Source organism: Phlebotomus argentipes, unplaced genomic scaffold (genome assembly GCF_947086385.1).
Source record: "Phlebotomus argentipes unplaced genomic scaffold, Phlebotomus argentipes genome assembly contig_6, whole genome shotgun sequence".
Taxonomy (NCBI): domain Eukaryota; kingdom Metazoa; phylum Arthropoda; class Insecta; order Diptera; family Psychodidae; genus Phlebotomus; species Phlebotomus argentipes.
In genome coordinates, this window is record NW_026776145.1 from 1,733,618 (window position 1) to 1,747,466 (window position 13,849).

The 13,849-nt window shown below is 41.3% G+C and overlaps 10 protein-coding genes across 12 annotated transcripts; 9 read left to right on the forward strand and 1 right to left on the reverse strand.

The window, feature by feature from the left end:
- Positions 1-416: 416 nt before the first annotated feature.
- LOC132260728 (uncharacterized) lies at positions 417-1,716 on the forward strand. The gene is made up of 4 exons (XM_059759042.1): positions 417-673; positions 733-919; positions 1,006-1,025; positions 1,146-1,716. The coding sequence occupies exons 1-4, from the start codon at positions 500-502 to the stop codon at positions 1,566-1,568; spliced, it is 804 nt and encodes a 267-aa protein (XP_059615025.1). The 5' UTR covers positions 417-499; the 3' UTR covers positions 1,569-1,716.
- Positions 1,717-1,780: 64 nt separating this feature from the next.
- LOC132260746 (PDZ and LIM domain protein 3-like) lies at positions 1,781-2,914 on the forward strand. Its single transcript, XM_059759067.1, has 4 exons — positions 1,781-2,034; positions 2,094-2,351; positions 2,417-2,469; positions 2,539-2,914. Exons 1-4 carry the CDS (start codon positions 1,855-1,857, stop codon positions 2,726-2,728), a joined length of 681 nt encoding a protein of 226 aa, XP_059615050.1. The 5' UTR covers positions 1,781-1,854; the 3' UTR covers positions 2,729-2,914.
- A 53-nt stretch (positions 2,915-2,967) lies between these two features.
- LOC132260757 (PDZ and LIM domain protein 7) lies at positions 2,968-5,401 on the forward strand. 3 transcript variants are annotated; one of them, XM_059759094.1, is made up of 5 exons: positions 2,968-3,227; positions 4,068-4,219; positions 4,568-4,680; positions 4,751-4,845; positions 4,950-5,401. In XM_059759094.1, the coding sequence occupies exons 1-5, from the start codon at positions 3,093-3,095 to the stop codon at positions 5,076-5,078; spliced, it is 624 nt and encodes a 207-aa protein (XP_059615077.1). In that variant the 5' UTR covers positions 2,968-3,092; the 3' UTR covers positions 5,079-5,401. The 3 variants fall into 3 exon arrangements, with proteins under 3 accessions (XP_059615077.1, XP_059615060.1, XP_059615068.1); XM_059759077.1 differs by lacking the exon at positions 2,968-3,227 and adding an exon at positions 3,456-3,618 and having other exon boundaries at positions 3,839-4,219; positions 4,950-5,398; XM_059759085.1 differs by lacking the exon at positions 2,968-3,227 and adding an exon at positions 3,472-3,553 and having other exon boundaries at positions 3,839-4,219; positions 4,950-5,398.
- LOC132257354 (uncharacterized) lies at positions 5,269-6,115 on the forward strand. The gene is made up of 3 exons (XM_059754219.1): positions 5,269-5,299; positions 5,381-5,873; positions 5,934-6,115. The coding sequence occupies exons 1-3, from the start codon at positions 5,269-5,271 to the stop codon at positions 6,001-6,003; spliced, it is 594 nt and encodes a 197-aa protein (XP_059610202.1). The 3' UTR covers positions 6,004-6,115.
- Positions 6,116-6,172: 57 nt separating this feature from the next.
- On the forward strand, positions 6,173-6,712 carry LOC132260778 (probable small nuclear ribonucleoprotein Sm D2). Its single transcript, XM_059759107.1, has 2 exons — positions 6,173-6,285; positions 6,355-6,712. Coding segments are annotated over exons 1-2 (360 nt in total). The 5' UTR covers positions 6,173-6,283.
- Positions 6,713-6,756: 44 nt separating this feature from the next.
- Positions 6,757-7,732, reverse strand: LOC132260738 (proteasome subunit alpha type-6-like). The gene is made up of 3 exons (XM_059759055.1): positions 7,581-7,732; positions 7,309-7,485; positions 6,757-7,244 (listed from the first exon to the last, which is right to left on the reverse strand). The coding sequence occupies exons 1-3, from the start codon at positions 7,654-7,656 to the stop codon at positions 6,757-6,759; spliced, it is 741 nt and encodes a 246-aa protein (XP_059615038.1). The 5' UTR covers positions 7,657-7,732.
- Positions 7,733-9,152: 1,420 nt separating this feature from the next.
- Positions 9,153-9,560, forward strand: LOC132257363 (protein D2-like). Its single transcript, XM_059754231.1, has one exon. It carries the CDS (start codon positions 9,153-9,155, stop codon positions 9,558-9,560), a length of 408 nt encoding a protein of 135 aa, XP_059610214.1.
- A 465-nt stretch (positions 9,561-10,025) lies between these two features.
- On the forward strand, positions 10,026-10,945 carry LOC132264567 (protein D3-like). Its single transcript, XM_059764818.1, has 3 exons — positions 10,026-10,202; positions 10,278-10,621; positions 10,694-10,945. Exons 1-3 carry the CDS (start codon positions 10,062-10,064, stop codon positions 10,827-10,829), a joined length of 621 nt encoding a protein of 206 aa, XP_059620801.1. The 5' UTR covers positions 10,026-10,061; the 3' UTR covers positions 10,830-10,945.
- A 386-nt stretch (positions 10,946-11,331) lies between these two features.
- On the forward strand, positions 11,332-12,501 carry LOC132256247 (protein D3-like). Its single transcript, XM_059752547.1, has 3 exons — positions 11,332-11,510; positions 11,575-11,918; positions 11,980-12,501. Exons 1-3 carry the CDS (start codon positions 11,358-11,360, stop codon positions 12,116-12,118), a joined length of 636 nt encoding a protein of 211 aa, XP_059608530.1. The 5' UTR covers positions 11,332-11,357; the 3' UTR covers positions 12,119-12,501.
- Positions 12,502-12,697: 196 nt separating this feature from the next.
- Positions 12,698-13,676, forward strand: LOC132256707 (protein D2-like). The gene is made up of 3 exons (XM_059753214.1): positions 12,698-12,859; positions 12,922-13,265; positions 13,331-13,676. The coding sequence occupies exons 1-3, from the start codon at positions 12,722-12,724 to the stop codon at positions 13,482-13,484; spliced, it is 636 nt and encodes a 211-aa protein (XP_059609197.1). The 5' UTR covers positions 12,698-12,721; the 3' UTR covers positions 13,485-13,676.
- The last annotated feature ends 173 nt before the right edge of the window (positions 13,677-13,849 follow it).

Consider the following 13,849-nt stretch of genomic DNA (forward strand, 5'->3'; position numbering starts at 1 on the left):
TTTGCCTGTCGCCAATTGATACATCATTGGGGATATTTATAGTGAGAGACGCCACTTGAAATAATTATTTCTCAATCGGTCTCTATTAAAAAGCAATTAAGAAGCAGAAATGACGATTGTTGTGTACTTTTTTATACCCTAAATAGGAATTTGATTAAGAAAAAATCGGAGTTGATTCATGGCTTGCAAGGAGCTGCTGAATGACTAAGAAAGTGAATCGCGATCGTGGAATGTTTCGAACGACGAGGAAAGATCGCCACGAAATCACATGTCATTGAAGCATCATCACTTAAGCACATTCTAATTGCTTTCCCCTCCTGACTAATTGTGGGCCATTACATATCCTTGGCAATTAAATTGAGCGCGTGGCTGATCGATGAAATTGATAAATAGCCCATGATCAGCGCCTCCACGATCAATTAGCTTTCATCCGAGTTCCGTGCAGGACGCGAAAGTGGGTGAAAGGAATTAGGATTGGTCTGCAGAAGTTAACGCCAGGATGGGTGTAGACAGATTCAGGAATCTTTTCGCGGGGAAGTTCGGGGAGCCTCTGAGCGACTTGAAGGCCCTCGAGAAGAGGCCGTGGCATCCTTCCCTCTATGTTGAAGTTTTGCGCGCCTTCTGCACATTCATCAACGGGGATGAGCCCCTCAAACCCCTCACAGTGATCGGAGTGAGTGATCCTGAGTAGATGAAGTGAGAAGAGTGGTCTTATGTAATTTGTCTGTACAGGTCAGGCGAGGGGGATTACCAAGGCATGAAGGAATCTACGATGACGATATTGTGGTGAAAGTTAATGATATTCCAGTTAAAGGCTTGAAGCTGAGAGAAGTCCAGGTTATGATCCGAAAATCTGGAAAATTTGTCAGAGTTCTAGTGAAGGATGAAAACGATGATGCCCTAAATGCAGATCTTTTACGTGAGTTTGTGCAAATACAGAATCAATTCAGAAGAAAGTTGCTTAACTCTTTATCTTTTCATTTCTCTCATTATGAAATCCTTCAGTCCAGAAGAAAAGTGAACAGGTAATAACAAAGAAAATAGTGTAGTTGTATAATATTAATTGCGTTACGCTACAATCAATTTCAAAACTCATTTTTTAAGAACTGCATGACTCAATAATCCCATTTCTGAACTCCTTTCAGCGCGACTGGGACCATCTTTTCCCGTGGAATAATATTGAAAAGCCCCTCTATCACGAATCCAATTGTCATATGGTGCCTAGTCAAGCTCTTGAGCGAATGAGGAGAGCTCGGGAATTGGCCGAGCTGATCGAGGAGCAACGTCAACAGGAAGAGCTAAAGCGATTGGCAAAGTTGAGTCTGAGTGTTCAGGCTAAGCCTGAGACAAGCGGCACAGACGAGGAGAAAGAACCTTCCATCCCATCCACACCAATTCCCGAAATAATTCGACTGTATGAGCTTTTCGACACGATATTCTACCTTCAGAAGCGTGAACCCTGCTCCTGCGAACATGTCACATACCTCATCTTCAAGACCCAACTACCGGAAGGAAGTGAGGAGCTCACGAAGAAACTGATTGAGAGACATGTTCAGTTCAATGTGTAGCAATATCGATGAAAGTTTCCTCAATAAAAATAAGGCCATTTTCTTACACGCTTCCTCCCCGTCTCGCGATGTTACTTAACATCGTTGCAATCAATCGCCAAATTTATTTTAGAATGAATCTGTGGACGAATTCTTTGATCTTGCTCACCACATCACCTTGAGGCACATGTCACGTGTGAGAGTGAGAGGAGTGTGAATAAATAAAAAGGCACAAGTCGCGATCGCGAACCAATAAGTCGGCGATAGAGTCACCAGAGTCTCAGGTTGTCTTCTCAGTCAGTGCACAATGGTCAAAGAGGAGAAAAGTGGTCTTCCCGATCCTCCAGCCTTCGGCAATGTGGAGTACGTCATGAGGATCACCTACACACTCTCAACGGACCGCAGGACTATGTCCTTTGTAGATTTCCTGTGGGGTTTCGAGATCACAGGTGGTGTCGATCAGCATGAGCCCCTCACGATAATCAGTGTAAGTGAATTGCGAAAGTATGTATGATAAGTGTCGCTATCAGTGATTTAATTGTGCAGGTTCGCGAGGGAGGATTGGCTCACAAGGCGGGAATTCAGGTGAACGACACCATCGTGAAGATCAACAATGTTTCTGCTGAGAAATTAACTCTCATGGAAGCACAGAAGTTGATCAGAAAATCAGGAAAATCCGTTCGTATCATTGTGCAGGGCGACGATAACAGTGAGAGTGACTTTGGCGCCGAAGACGAGTACACAGTGAACTTCTGGTTCACGCCTCCGATCACGCGTCACGTGGCGACATCCAACATCTCAAGAGTGAGCGCATTTTGAAGATCTCCCCGCGAACGAAATTTATATATTTTCCTTCTTTTGTCTTCTAGGGAAAATTGACAGGCGTCTTTCCCTGGAATGATCGCAGGAAGCAGATTTACAAGTATTTCCAAATTTAAATTATGTGATTAGTAATGCGTTTTTGATCGATTCTTTTGGTGATCTTTACCAGGGAATCCAATTGCTATTTAGTCCCCAGCATTTATGTGGAGAGAATGAAGCGATCGTCGGCGAATAGGACGATTATACAATCTCTCGAGGAGAAAATAGCAATCCAGCATAGAGAGATCCGCACGCGAACAGAGCCCAGTGATATTTACTATGAATTAGAAGATCTTCCCCTTTCCTCTCGCAGTGCGTGAAGATCACGCAATTCATCGTGACAATTTCGTCTCCGTCATCGGATTCACCAAATTGCTGCACTGATGTGCGACTATTAATTGAACAGATATCGACGATCAGTTGGGTGTGCAATCTCGAGCAAGTTCAGTGTGATTGATCATTTTCTGCGTGATCACTTTAAAATAAAGAAAGTTCTTTTCGCAAAATCTCCTTCAATTCGTTTCCCCTTCTTGCAGTCTTGGGCATATTCGTCCCATCTATTCAGCCTGTCCTAATCGCAATCTTGTTAAATTGCCGTGTTGAATAAATTGAAGGGAAACTATTAGCGCAGTGTCGTTTAAAAATAAATTGCATTTTCACATAAAGTTAAAATAGGTCAACGACATGCCGGAAGAAAAATGTTTGTCAATTCATCCACAAGAGAGTCACCTGCAGGAGATTGAGTATGGCGAGGAGCACAAGTGGGGCTTCCAGATTACTGGGGGAGCGGACTTTGGCATGCCCATCACGATTTTTCACGTAAGTGTGAAGCACCGGGGCGATCTTTCGCAGCGGAAAACAGACTCACGAGGCTATAACGTCATCGTGCATGAGTTGAGCATGTTTCCTCGTGAAGATGAGAATGGGTTTTGTATTTCATTCCAACACAAACATTTGCCAATGAATATTTACAAACGGGGCGGGGAAATTTGCCTCTGTTGTGATCTCTTGAGCTATTGTCGGCTGTTTTAATTTAGATTTGGTTCAGAAGTTCACAATACGATTCCCTGCACACACCATTTGTTTTCTCGTGGATCGCATTTATTGTAATTATCGTCTCGTTTGGCCATCTTCTCCTCGTGACAGTGGGTCAATTTATTCAGAAATTTCTAAATATTTGTGAATAAAAATACTATACATTCTCTCTTTGGTAATAATTTGTCAGCATTGAGTGGTATAAATCAGATGGTGGAAAATTACCGTTTTAACTCTGCACACAGCACTGGTTATAATTATGCGCAATTTCCAACAAGACATCACATTTTATAAATATCATGTACAACATTTCTCCATTTGTCCTGGCACACGCACAGAATGATGGTTTTATCACACGAGTGAATTAATATCTGTGTCTTTTTCTCTCATTGAAGGTGACTAAATAACTCTTGCACCCCATATCACTGTGTGTAGATCCATTTCGTGTCTGTGTAACTAAATCAGATCCTCATGGATAACGAATCTCCGAAGAAGGTCGCTCCGGCCTTCTACAAGGCGCCCGTGAAGAAGGCTTACAATTACGAGTTTCCCGCGAAGGATCGCGATGTCAAAGTTATTCAGCATCGTTTCACACCTCGTCCTGCCTCTGTTCCTTCTCCACAGGTCTCTGAAGGCGGTCAGGCCAGTGGTTCGGGCATCAAGTTGGGCGACACGATCACGAAAATTAACAATATGGACACATCTGAAATGTCCCTGGCCGAGGCTAATGCTGAAATTCAGGCCACAGACAAGGAGATTCAGCTTTCAGTGAAGAGGTAACATGTTTTAAGAGGGAATATCGTTACAATAATGACAATTTCCTAAATGAGACGCCCTAAGGAATCCTTTCAATTATTCCCTGACTTGTTCTCAAGCTAATTAATTGGGTTTTCGCTCTTCTCAGTGGTATTTGCGTGTTGTACGATAAGAAGAGAAAATTATTATTTTCATTCTCATACAAATCTTCAGAGGCCACAAACAACTTCAACACCAAGTAATTCCTCTTTTATCACGACAGACTAAAAATATACTCTCAAGAGTCTGGCATCCATAAAGTCTTGTAGTAAAAGATCCAAATTATTTGCGCTTCACTTAAAGCTGTGTCTTGAAATTCCTTTCGACAGCTTCGAGGATGACCAGGAGCAAGTGGGCGAGGAGCGGGATGTGACACTGAAGGCGAAGAAGGGCGCCGAGGCGCCGAGGAAGAAGTCCATGCCGCAGCTGGAACAGCCGAAAGGTCAGAGTGGTGGCAAATGAGAGGAGAAGTCTTGTAGCTAAACAACATGTCCTTATTGATCCCCTCACAGAGCAAACGTGGATCCCACAGCCCGAAAGAAAAGTCTGGCATCCAATTGTGTGGCAGCAACCTCCGCCACCTGTTGCACAAGAATCTTACGGCCCAGTAATTGCAATAACCAACTTGTCGTTAATCTTCTGTGTACCGTGTGACCTTAACCGACCTCTTTTCTGTCTTTTTCCGTTCTCTTCTCGGCCTCTTCCTTGCAGGATGCGCCACACAAGCGGATCATCAGGAACATCAGGCGTCTGCTCAACGAAACGGAGGATCAGCCCGAGGAGCGCTGGAAACACATTGAAAATATGCTTTTGGCCCTTCCCACGGCCTCCAAAAACTAATGAGCTAGTCTTAGATTTGTCGATGTCCTCCCCAGAGCTTCTGATCGAGATATTCGATAACCTTTCTGCTTCAACGAATGCCGATATAACTATTAAAAGTGTATTTTGATGGCAAATGTGTGTGCATTTCTCTCATTGAATTTTCCATTCCATTTTCTCATAGAAAAAAGCAAGGAAAAAAGGCAATCAAATGGAAATTTTCCGATCGAAATTTGTACTGCGTATCTTTTCTCAGGAGATCCCTTCGGAAAATTTCCCTTTGAGACTTCTCGAAGATCACTAAAAAGATGCCCCATTCACAGGCCTCACGCTCGAGGAACAATTGCGTGCCATGCAGAAACGCCTGGCAGAGATTGCGGCGATTCCCATCCAGATTCAAGCCACTTTGGAGAATGTCACGAAGACAATGGAGAACTTATTACCGGAACGCTCTCCTGAGATGAGTGATAACGAGAGCGATTGTGGATATGAGGAGATTGAGCAATATGACGATTCTTATCGGTTCGATAAGAAGGACGAGGAGGATTCCTCTTCAGAGAAAACTGACGCAGACGATGTGGATCCGTTGGACACGGAAGAAGATGATGTTGAGGAAGAGGCGGCTGCTGTGTCTTCAGCATCTGTCTCTGAGATTTGCGATAACGAGCCAGAGTCTGGGTGTGCTTCCGCCACTCCCGAAGATCTCCAGCGTCCCGACGGTGTCTGGAGCTCCTGGCCATGGAGTGAACAACCTAAAGCCATCCCGCGCAGATCAAACTGTCACTTGGTGCCCAGGACGAGCATGATCCAGAACAGGTGGAAATTCTTCTTTCTATAATTTTTTGATTTATTCAGTCCCAAATCATCACTTTTCAGGATAAAGCTACTGAACGAGAAGCAAGTGTTAGCGCCGTACACGAGAAGCGAGCACAATGTGGGAAACTAATTCACCACCTTATTCAATATCTCTATATCATTACTAATTCGTGTGTAAGAACTTACTTTGTTTGGCATTATTGTGAGGAATTAATAAATTTATTGGATATTAAATTAGTGACCGTTGGCGTTTTGGAATTCGAATGTAGGCATTGTTGAATTTTCTCTCATCGGGCAATCCGCGTTGTTGCCGTGACGTCACGTTGTCAAAAGGACGCCGCATGAAAACAAAACGTTTTCTCGATTTTTGGAAAAACTCTTAGAATTTCTCACATTTCCACACAGAAAATATGTAAGTTGTCAGTTGCAAATGCCTACAAACATATATGGATTTGCAATAATTCATAATTTCACTTCGTAGGGCGCTAAATAAGCCAAAATCTGAATTGACTCCGGAAGAATTGGCCCGCCAGGAGGAGGAAGAATTCAATACCGGGCCCCTTTCTGTGCTCACACAGTCCGTGAAGAATAACACTCAGGTCCTGATCAACTGCCGCAACAACAAGAAGCTTTTGGGACGCGTGAAGGCCTTTGATCGCCACTGTAACATGGTTTTGGAGAATGTGAAGGAAATGTGGACGGAAGTGCCGCGGACCGGCAAAGGGAAGAAGAAAGTGAAGCCGGTGAACAAGGATCGCTTCATCTCCAAGATGTTCCTGCGGGGAGACTCGGTGATTCTCGTGCTGCGAAATCCTCTCGCTACCGTGGCGGGCAAATAATTTCTTATAATTTCGATATAATAAAAAGCGTACAGAAAAGTGCTTTAATCTTTCTCGGAAATCGCAGTGAGATGCACATCGATTTCATCCTCAGTGAGAATCTTGAAGTCTGGGTTGTCCTTGGTGACGACTCCCACTTCAATGCCAGACGGCTTGAAGTCCGCCGTGAGAACGGTGGAGAGGCACGTGATGGCCAGCTGGATAGCCTCATCCACGCCAAAGTCCGTCTTCTTTTTCAGCTTCTTCTCCAGGAAGCTATTGGCTTCGGTCTGCTTCACGCCCACGGAGACAGCTCTGTAGCCGCAGTAGTAGCCGGCCGGATCGGTCTTGTATACACATGGGCCTTGCTCGTCGTCGTACGAGATGAGGATCATGCTGCATCCCAGGGGGCGCATCTCGGCGTTCTGCGTGTAGACTTGATTGATATCGGCGATGCGGCGACAGAGAACATCCACCGGAATATCATACTCGTATTTGTAGCGCCAGTTGGCCGCTTCGTAGCGAGCTCTCTGCACCTGAGACTTGCTATCAGCTACAAAGAGGACATCCAATCATTCTCCAATCTTCCACAATCCTCAAAAAGAGACAAATCTCACCAATTCTCCCCGTCATTACGCATCCAATCTTCTTCGTGATCCGGTACAGATGAGTAATTGTTTTGGGGTCGATCAGCTTGTCCGGGATCTTCTTCTCAGTGGCCACCACGGCCACATCCTTCCCCTTGAGCGCCACTGAGGTCAATCCCTCCTGATTGATAGCTTTAAATGCATATTCTGTGGAAAAATGCGAAAAATCGGCACAGTCATTCACACCAATCTAACCTCAAAAGCGTCTCTGACGAACATTCAGGCATTTCTGCTTTTCTTACCGACTTGATACAGCCTTCCCTCGGGCGAGAAGATCGTAATGTGTCTGTCATATCCTGCTGAGCTCCCACGAGACATTTTCACTGGATATTTTCCTGAAAAACACTGCGAAAAGCTCAGAAACACCTTCAAGATGATTGGACAACAATGAACTGGCAAGATAATCGGGTGCAATGATTGCATGCATTCATGCCAGTTGAAGGCGGTAAAAAAAAAGTTTAAAGCGTTTAAAGGGCTAAAAGAGAAAACGTATGGAAAAAGCGCCGAAGCAATTTTCATGGATTTAAAGCAATTTAAAATTTAGGAAGATCAGAAAAAATTCATACAAAATACATATTGTTTAATATTTAAAAAAAAAATGTGTTGCGGAAGGTGATTTGATATGTTTTGATGATCCAAATTTGCTTATTTCTTGTATTTGAATTACACTATGTAACAATCTACAAATACGGAACGAGAACCAAAACATTTTTTTATTCCTTATCAACTAAAGAATTTAGAATTGAAATAGAAAAGTTTTAATTATCGTGAAAATTATTACAAACACCGATCCTTTGGGTCATCCTGTTATATTTCCAAATAAATTTTTATCTCACTCATTACAAGTAAATGTACCGCAAAGGTATTTTGCTATACCATAAGAATAACTCACAATTTGAGGATGCTTGAAAAATTAAAGTAATATCTAGTCTTTTGTTACTATTTGTAATCGAATGATGTTAATGTATGAAATAAAAGCCTGCAACAAGTTTAAATTTTTTCTGATTTTGACGGGGGAGAACAAATTTTCTCGATATAACCGATATGCAACAATGTAGCAAAGTCTTAAAATGTTCATTTAACGTGTTACCCTAATATAAAATGCGCAAAAAGTGTTCCAATTCACTAATTACCGATATTCACACCTCCCACTTTCGATGACTCCCATATAAAAGTAAACGCACTCTGCAAATTTTCCAGTCAATTGTTATTTTGACCAGACTTATAGACAGTGCTTAACCTCACAGGAAACCCAGTGTTAATATCGTGAGTGATAATGAGATATTTACTGCTCCTCGGTTCGCTTTATCTTATTAATGAAGCGCCTCAGTCTCAGCTACAAACCTGGAATTCAACCGTTCCTCATGCTTTCAGAGATAATTCAATCGTTCCGTTTGTTATCAATAATCCTCCCATCGATAGAATTGAGGTACGGCGCCGATCTTGATCCGCATCGTTCGCAAGGATTACTTTGTGCCCCGTTTCAGATCACATATCCGAATGGAGCAAGTGCGAATTTGGGAAATGTGTTGGTGCCCAGAATCACAAGATTCCCTCCTGTGGTCAGTTGGCCCGTAAGGAATAGGCAAGACATATCACAGAGGAGACCTCTTCGCGTTGGCAAGACTGTTCAACTGATTCAAAACTTCAATCCTTCGCTGAATACGCGAAATTTGCGAACTGTGCAAAATGTACAAAATGTGCAAAATGTACAAAATGTGCAAAATATACAAAGCATAGAGAATGCACCAGGCATACAAAATGTACAAGTTCTGCAGAACTTCCAAAATTTACAAAACTTCCAAATACCAAATATGCAATTTCAAAATCTGCAATTTTATCCATCCGCTCCATCTTACTACACACTCGTGATGACTGATCCTGATGCTGGGGAAGTGAGTGAAGTCAAGCATTGGATAGTGGTGAATATTCCCGGAAATGACATCGCCAGAGGTGAAACGATCGCTGAGTATATTGGACCTGCACCGCCGAATGGCAGCGGTTTGCACAGATACGTATTCCTGGTCTATGAGCAGCCCGATGGACCTATGCAATTCAACGAGCCCTATTCCGACGACGATGACTTCTCCTACAGGCCCTTCTTCCGTGTGCAGCAGTTTGCTGACCAATACAATCTGGGAACGCCAGTGGCGGGAAATTTCTTTCTAGCCGCGTGGGATGAATCTGTGCCAGCTCTTCGAGCTCGTCTCGGATTGAACTAGCATTCAGCTGTGCGGTTGATAAGAAGTTTAATACAGTGATCTGTGAGTTAATGTGCTTTTGAGTGCAATTTTTCGTGTGTGAGACATAGAGGCTATAAACCTGTTTCATCATTTTATTTGCGCTGTATAATGACGCTCTTATGTGATTACTTAAGTTAATGGTCTCTTGTTTACTCATTAACGAGAGTATTGATACTGGCTTTCACGAAACCCATGAAACTAATTAATAAATTGTTCTTCCCACATTTGTCTCCTCAAAGTCACAATCACCACCCCATATCCTGGCGATAAATTTGAAATTACTTCCTAATGATTTCAATCTGTGATTTTAGTACATCAATACAAACCTTCAGAAGAAGTGAACAATTTGACTTTCGCTTTCTTCTGTAATCATCTGTTTACGTGTGTGTCTCGTCAACTGCTCAGCTTCAAATTGATGTGACTTTCCGCTTCTTGATCACAGTATTTTACAATCGTTCGTGGAGATCAGTCGCATCAGAAATGTCGCTTAAAGCTTTCTTTGTGATTTTTGCCCTCGCAATATCTGTGAATAGTGCTTCTAAACTTGATGTTGCTTCCAAATTTAAGGATTTCGAAGTGGTTCCTGATGTACTCGACACTGCACCAGAAAACCCAATTGAGGTATGATCTAGAAATCAAAATTTTGAATATTTGCATAGAGCGATCAAACCACTCGGAGTCTGTTTAAATTGAAAGATCAAATACCCGAGTGGGGTGGAGGTAAACTATGGAAATGAGTTGACGCCCACCGATGTGAAAGACATCCCATATGTGACGTGGAGTGCGAATTCCGAAGATTACTACACTCTCATCCTCACCGATCCTGATGCCCCAAGTCGAGCGGAGCCCAGATTCCGGGAGTTCAAGCACTGGGTTGTTGTCAACATTCCCGGGAAGAGTGTCTCCGAAGGTGAGACAATTGCTGAGTACATTGGATCGGGTCCGCCCAAGGGAACCGGTCTTCATCGTTACGTCTTCCTCGTTTACAAACAGCCGTCCGGAAAAGTTGATTTCTCTGCCGAAGAGAAGACCTCCAACAGGTGAAGAGTCTCTCATGCATGGGCAGACGCATCACTCTGTCTAAATGCATAAAATATTTTTTCCACCTGCAGAAGCCGAGCTGGCCGCCCATCGTTTTCCGCCAAGAAATTCGCTGCCAAGTACTCTCTTCAACTCCTCGCAGGCAATTTCTACCAAGCTCAGTATGATGATTACGTTCCCATCCTGCACGCTCAACTATCGGAATAAATGCCATTTGACAGGCCTTATATTGATTGATGAGGTGTTTCTATAACATGTAATTGAAGCGTCGGAAAAGTCTGCAAGAAAGCACATGTGAAAAGAAGTATCTTTGTTATTCATTTGGTTGTGGATAATCCAGAAAAAAAATTAAGGAAATGGTAGGTGTGTCTTCATCGTGCTGCATGCAACAACAAATCGGAAATTGAGGTCTGTGTGCACCTAAAGAATTATGAAACGATACGACTTTTCACACTCTATTTCTTGATTATACATTTTTTGAAAAGTTTATATTGTCGCGTAAAATTTTCAAATTGATATTTCATTAAATTTTATGAAAGCTATTCAATGACAAAATGACTTGCTCATGTTTCATATTAATGCACCACGGATTTGCACCGCGGTTGTAAATATCAGTTTGTCTCCTGTTCGTGATCAATTGTTTGCATAATGTATTATTAAATATTTTCTATTTGAGTGCACCCGTTTGTAAAAAGATTGCATTGTTCCCAAGAACTTAGTAAACATCAGTCACTGATGATTCTCTCCAATATGCCGCCATACAAAGTTTTATTATTTATTTCGGTGATTATTTCTGTAATCGCTGCTGATGTTGACGTTGCTTCTGCATTCATATCCTTTGAAATAGTTCCAGATGCTATTTCAAGTGCCCCTGAAAATCCTTTGACGGTAATTATTTTTTTCTTCATCATGTTTTCTTATAATTTTGCTGTATATTCCAATTTTCCCGAAGATAAAGTACGCAAGTGGTGTGGAGGTGAAGTATGGCAATGAATTGGCTCCAACTGACGTTAAGGATCAGCCAATGGTAACTTGGGAAGCTGATCCAGAGGACTTTTACACACTTCTCTTCGTGGATGTCGATGCTCCAAGTCGCACAGAACCTTCAATTCGTTCCGTGAAGCATTGGCATGTGGGAAATATTCCGGGAAATAATGTAACTGAAGGTGAGACGATCGCTGATTTTTTCGGTTCTGGTCCACCGGCAGACACTGATCTGCACAGATACGTTTTCTTTGCCTTCAAGCAACCTGATGGCCAAATTGATTTTTCAGATGAAAGAAAGTCACCGAAATAGTAAGATGATATATTTCCCTTCGAAAGAAATTTATTCTTAAAATCATGCAACTTTTTTCAGTATCCTTAATGGTCGTTTGTCCTTCTCAACAAATGACTTTGCTGAGAAGTATTCCCTTCAGCTCTTTGGAGGAAATTTTTACCAATCTCAGTATGATGACTACGTTCCCATATTGCATGCGCAATTGCGTCCGGAATAAATTATTGATTACTCGCACTCTATCTTATATAATATGGACAATTGTATGCAATGGAGTTTCTGTTTTAATTATACAATAAATGCGCACTAATTGGTTCGATTTTCTTGACATTTTAATCAAGATAATAAAATATTTTGCTTCCTTTTCTGCCTACGTGTTCTTTCAAAAAATCCATAAATCTGTCATCAACTAACATCAGGACATAAAAATATAATCACGCACACCAGAAAGTGCTATAATAAACGCGTTAAATGTATTAAAATTATTTTAATTATTGCTTTGATATGTAATTGAGCAAATATTGTATGAAACGCTGATATTTAATTATAATGTGTGTTTAATCGAACTGTTTGCTGATTATGTAAACGAAGCATGTAATATAATTGGGCAAAGAATGAACTTGTAAAATCACATAGACTTGTAATTTGTATTTCACTGTCATTCAGAACAAATTATCTTGCATTATTCCATATTCTTAGATATGATTTGTCAGAATTTTCAAAATTCTAATTTGCATTATATGTTTTGACTATAAATTAGTACAATTTGCTATAAAAGACCACAGAAGTCACCAGAGAATCGTCTTGATCAGACACATTCGCGATGTTCTTAAAAATCATCATTACAGTTCTTATAATTGCGATTTCTGAAATCTCTGTTCAGTGCAGTGTTGCATCTAAATTTCGGTCTCACGATGTAGTTCCTGACGTTATTCCCAACGCTCCAGAAAACCCTTTGGAGGTAAGTAAATCTCTGCAGAATCAAATGTGTGCAATAGTAGAAAAATTCATCTTTTTCAAAAGGTAAAATATCCGAGTGGAGTTTTTGTTGACTTTGGCAATGAATTAGCCCCTGTGGATGTAAAAGACGTTCCGACAGTGACTTGGAACGCGAATCCTGAGCACTTATACACACTCATTTCTGTGGATCCAGACGTGCCTAATCGGGAAAACCCCGAGTTCAGCGAAATTAAATCTTGGATGGTAGTGAACATTCCGGGAAATAATGTGGCAAACGGGGAGACCATCGTCGAATATATCGGATCTGGGCCATACAAGGATTCAGGTCTTCATCGCTACGTTTTCATAGTCCTCAAGCAACCATCTGGAAAGATTGATTTCTCAGGAGAGAAAAAGGCTACGAAAAGGTACGATTAGTTCCTCAGGATAGAGAATTGAATCGAAGAATAACTAATAAAACTAATTTTCGCAGTGAACAGGATGGCCGTCGGAACTTCTCCATTCTCAAGTTTGCTGAGAAGTACTCTTTGGATGTTTTTGCGGGAAACTTCTTCCTGGCTCAGTTTGATGATTACGTACCAATTTTAATAGCACAACTGCATCCGGAATTAGCTTTAAATCCTTAATTATGATTTAAGTTTTTCACAGAAAATCTCTCTTCAAGTGGATATACAATGTAGTAAATAAATGTAGATTTCGACATTGCTTAGTGTGTTTATTGAGGCGTTTAAGAGGTTGTGCAAGAGATGAATTTGAATTAAAAAAATTATATAATGTAATAAATTATAAAATTGTATTGTAAAAAATAAACTTCAGTTATGCGCAATGTCGTGAGAGTGCTGATTTCTGTGTTAGTATGTCTAAAATAAGTCTTTTATTTTGATTTATTACTAAGAAAAAGTTATTTACATTGAAAATTATATGATTCTTTGGACCTTTTAAATGGATTCATTTATCGATTATGGATAAAAATAATGATTTTGTGCCCTTT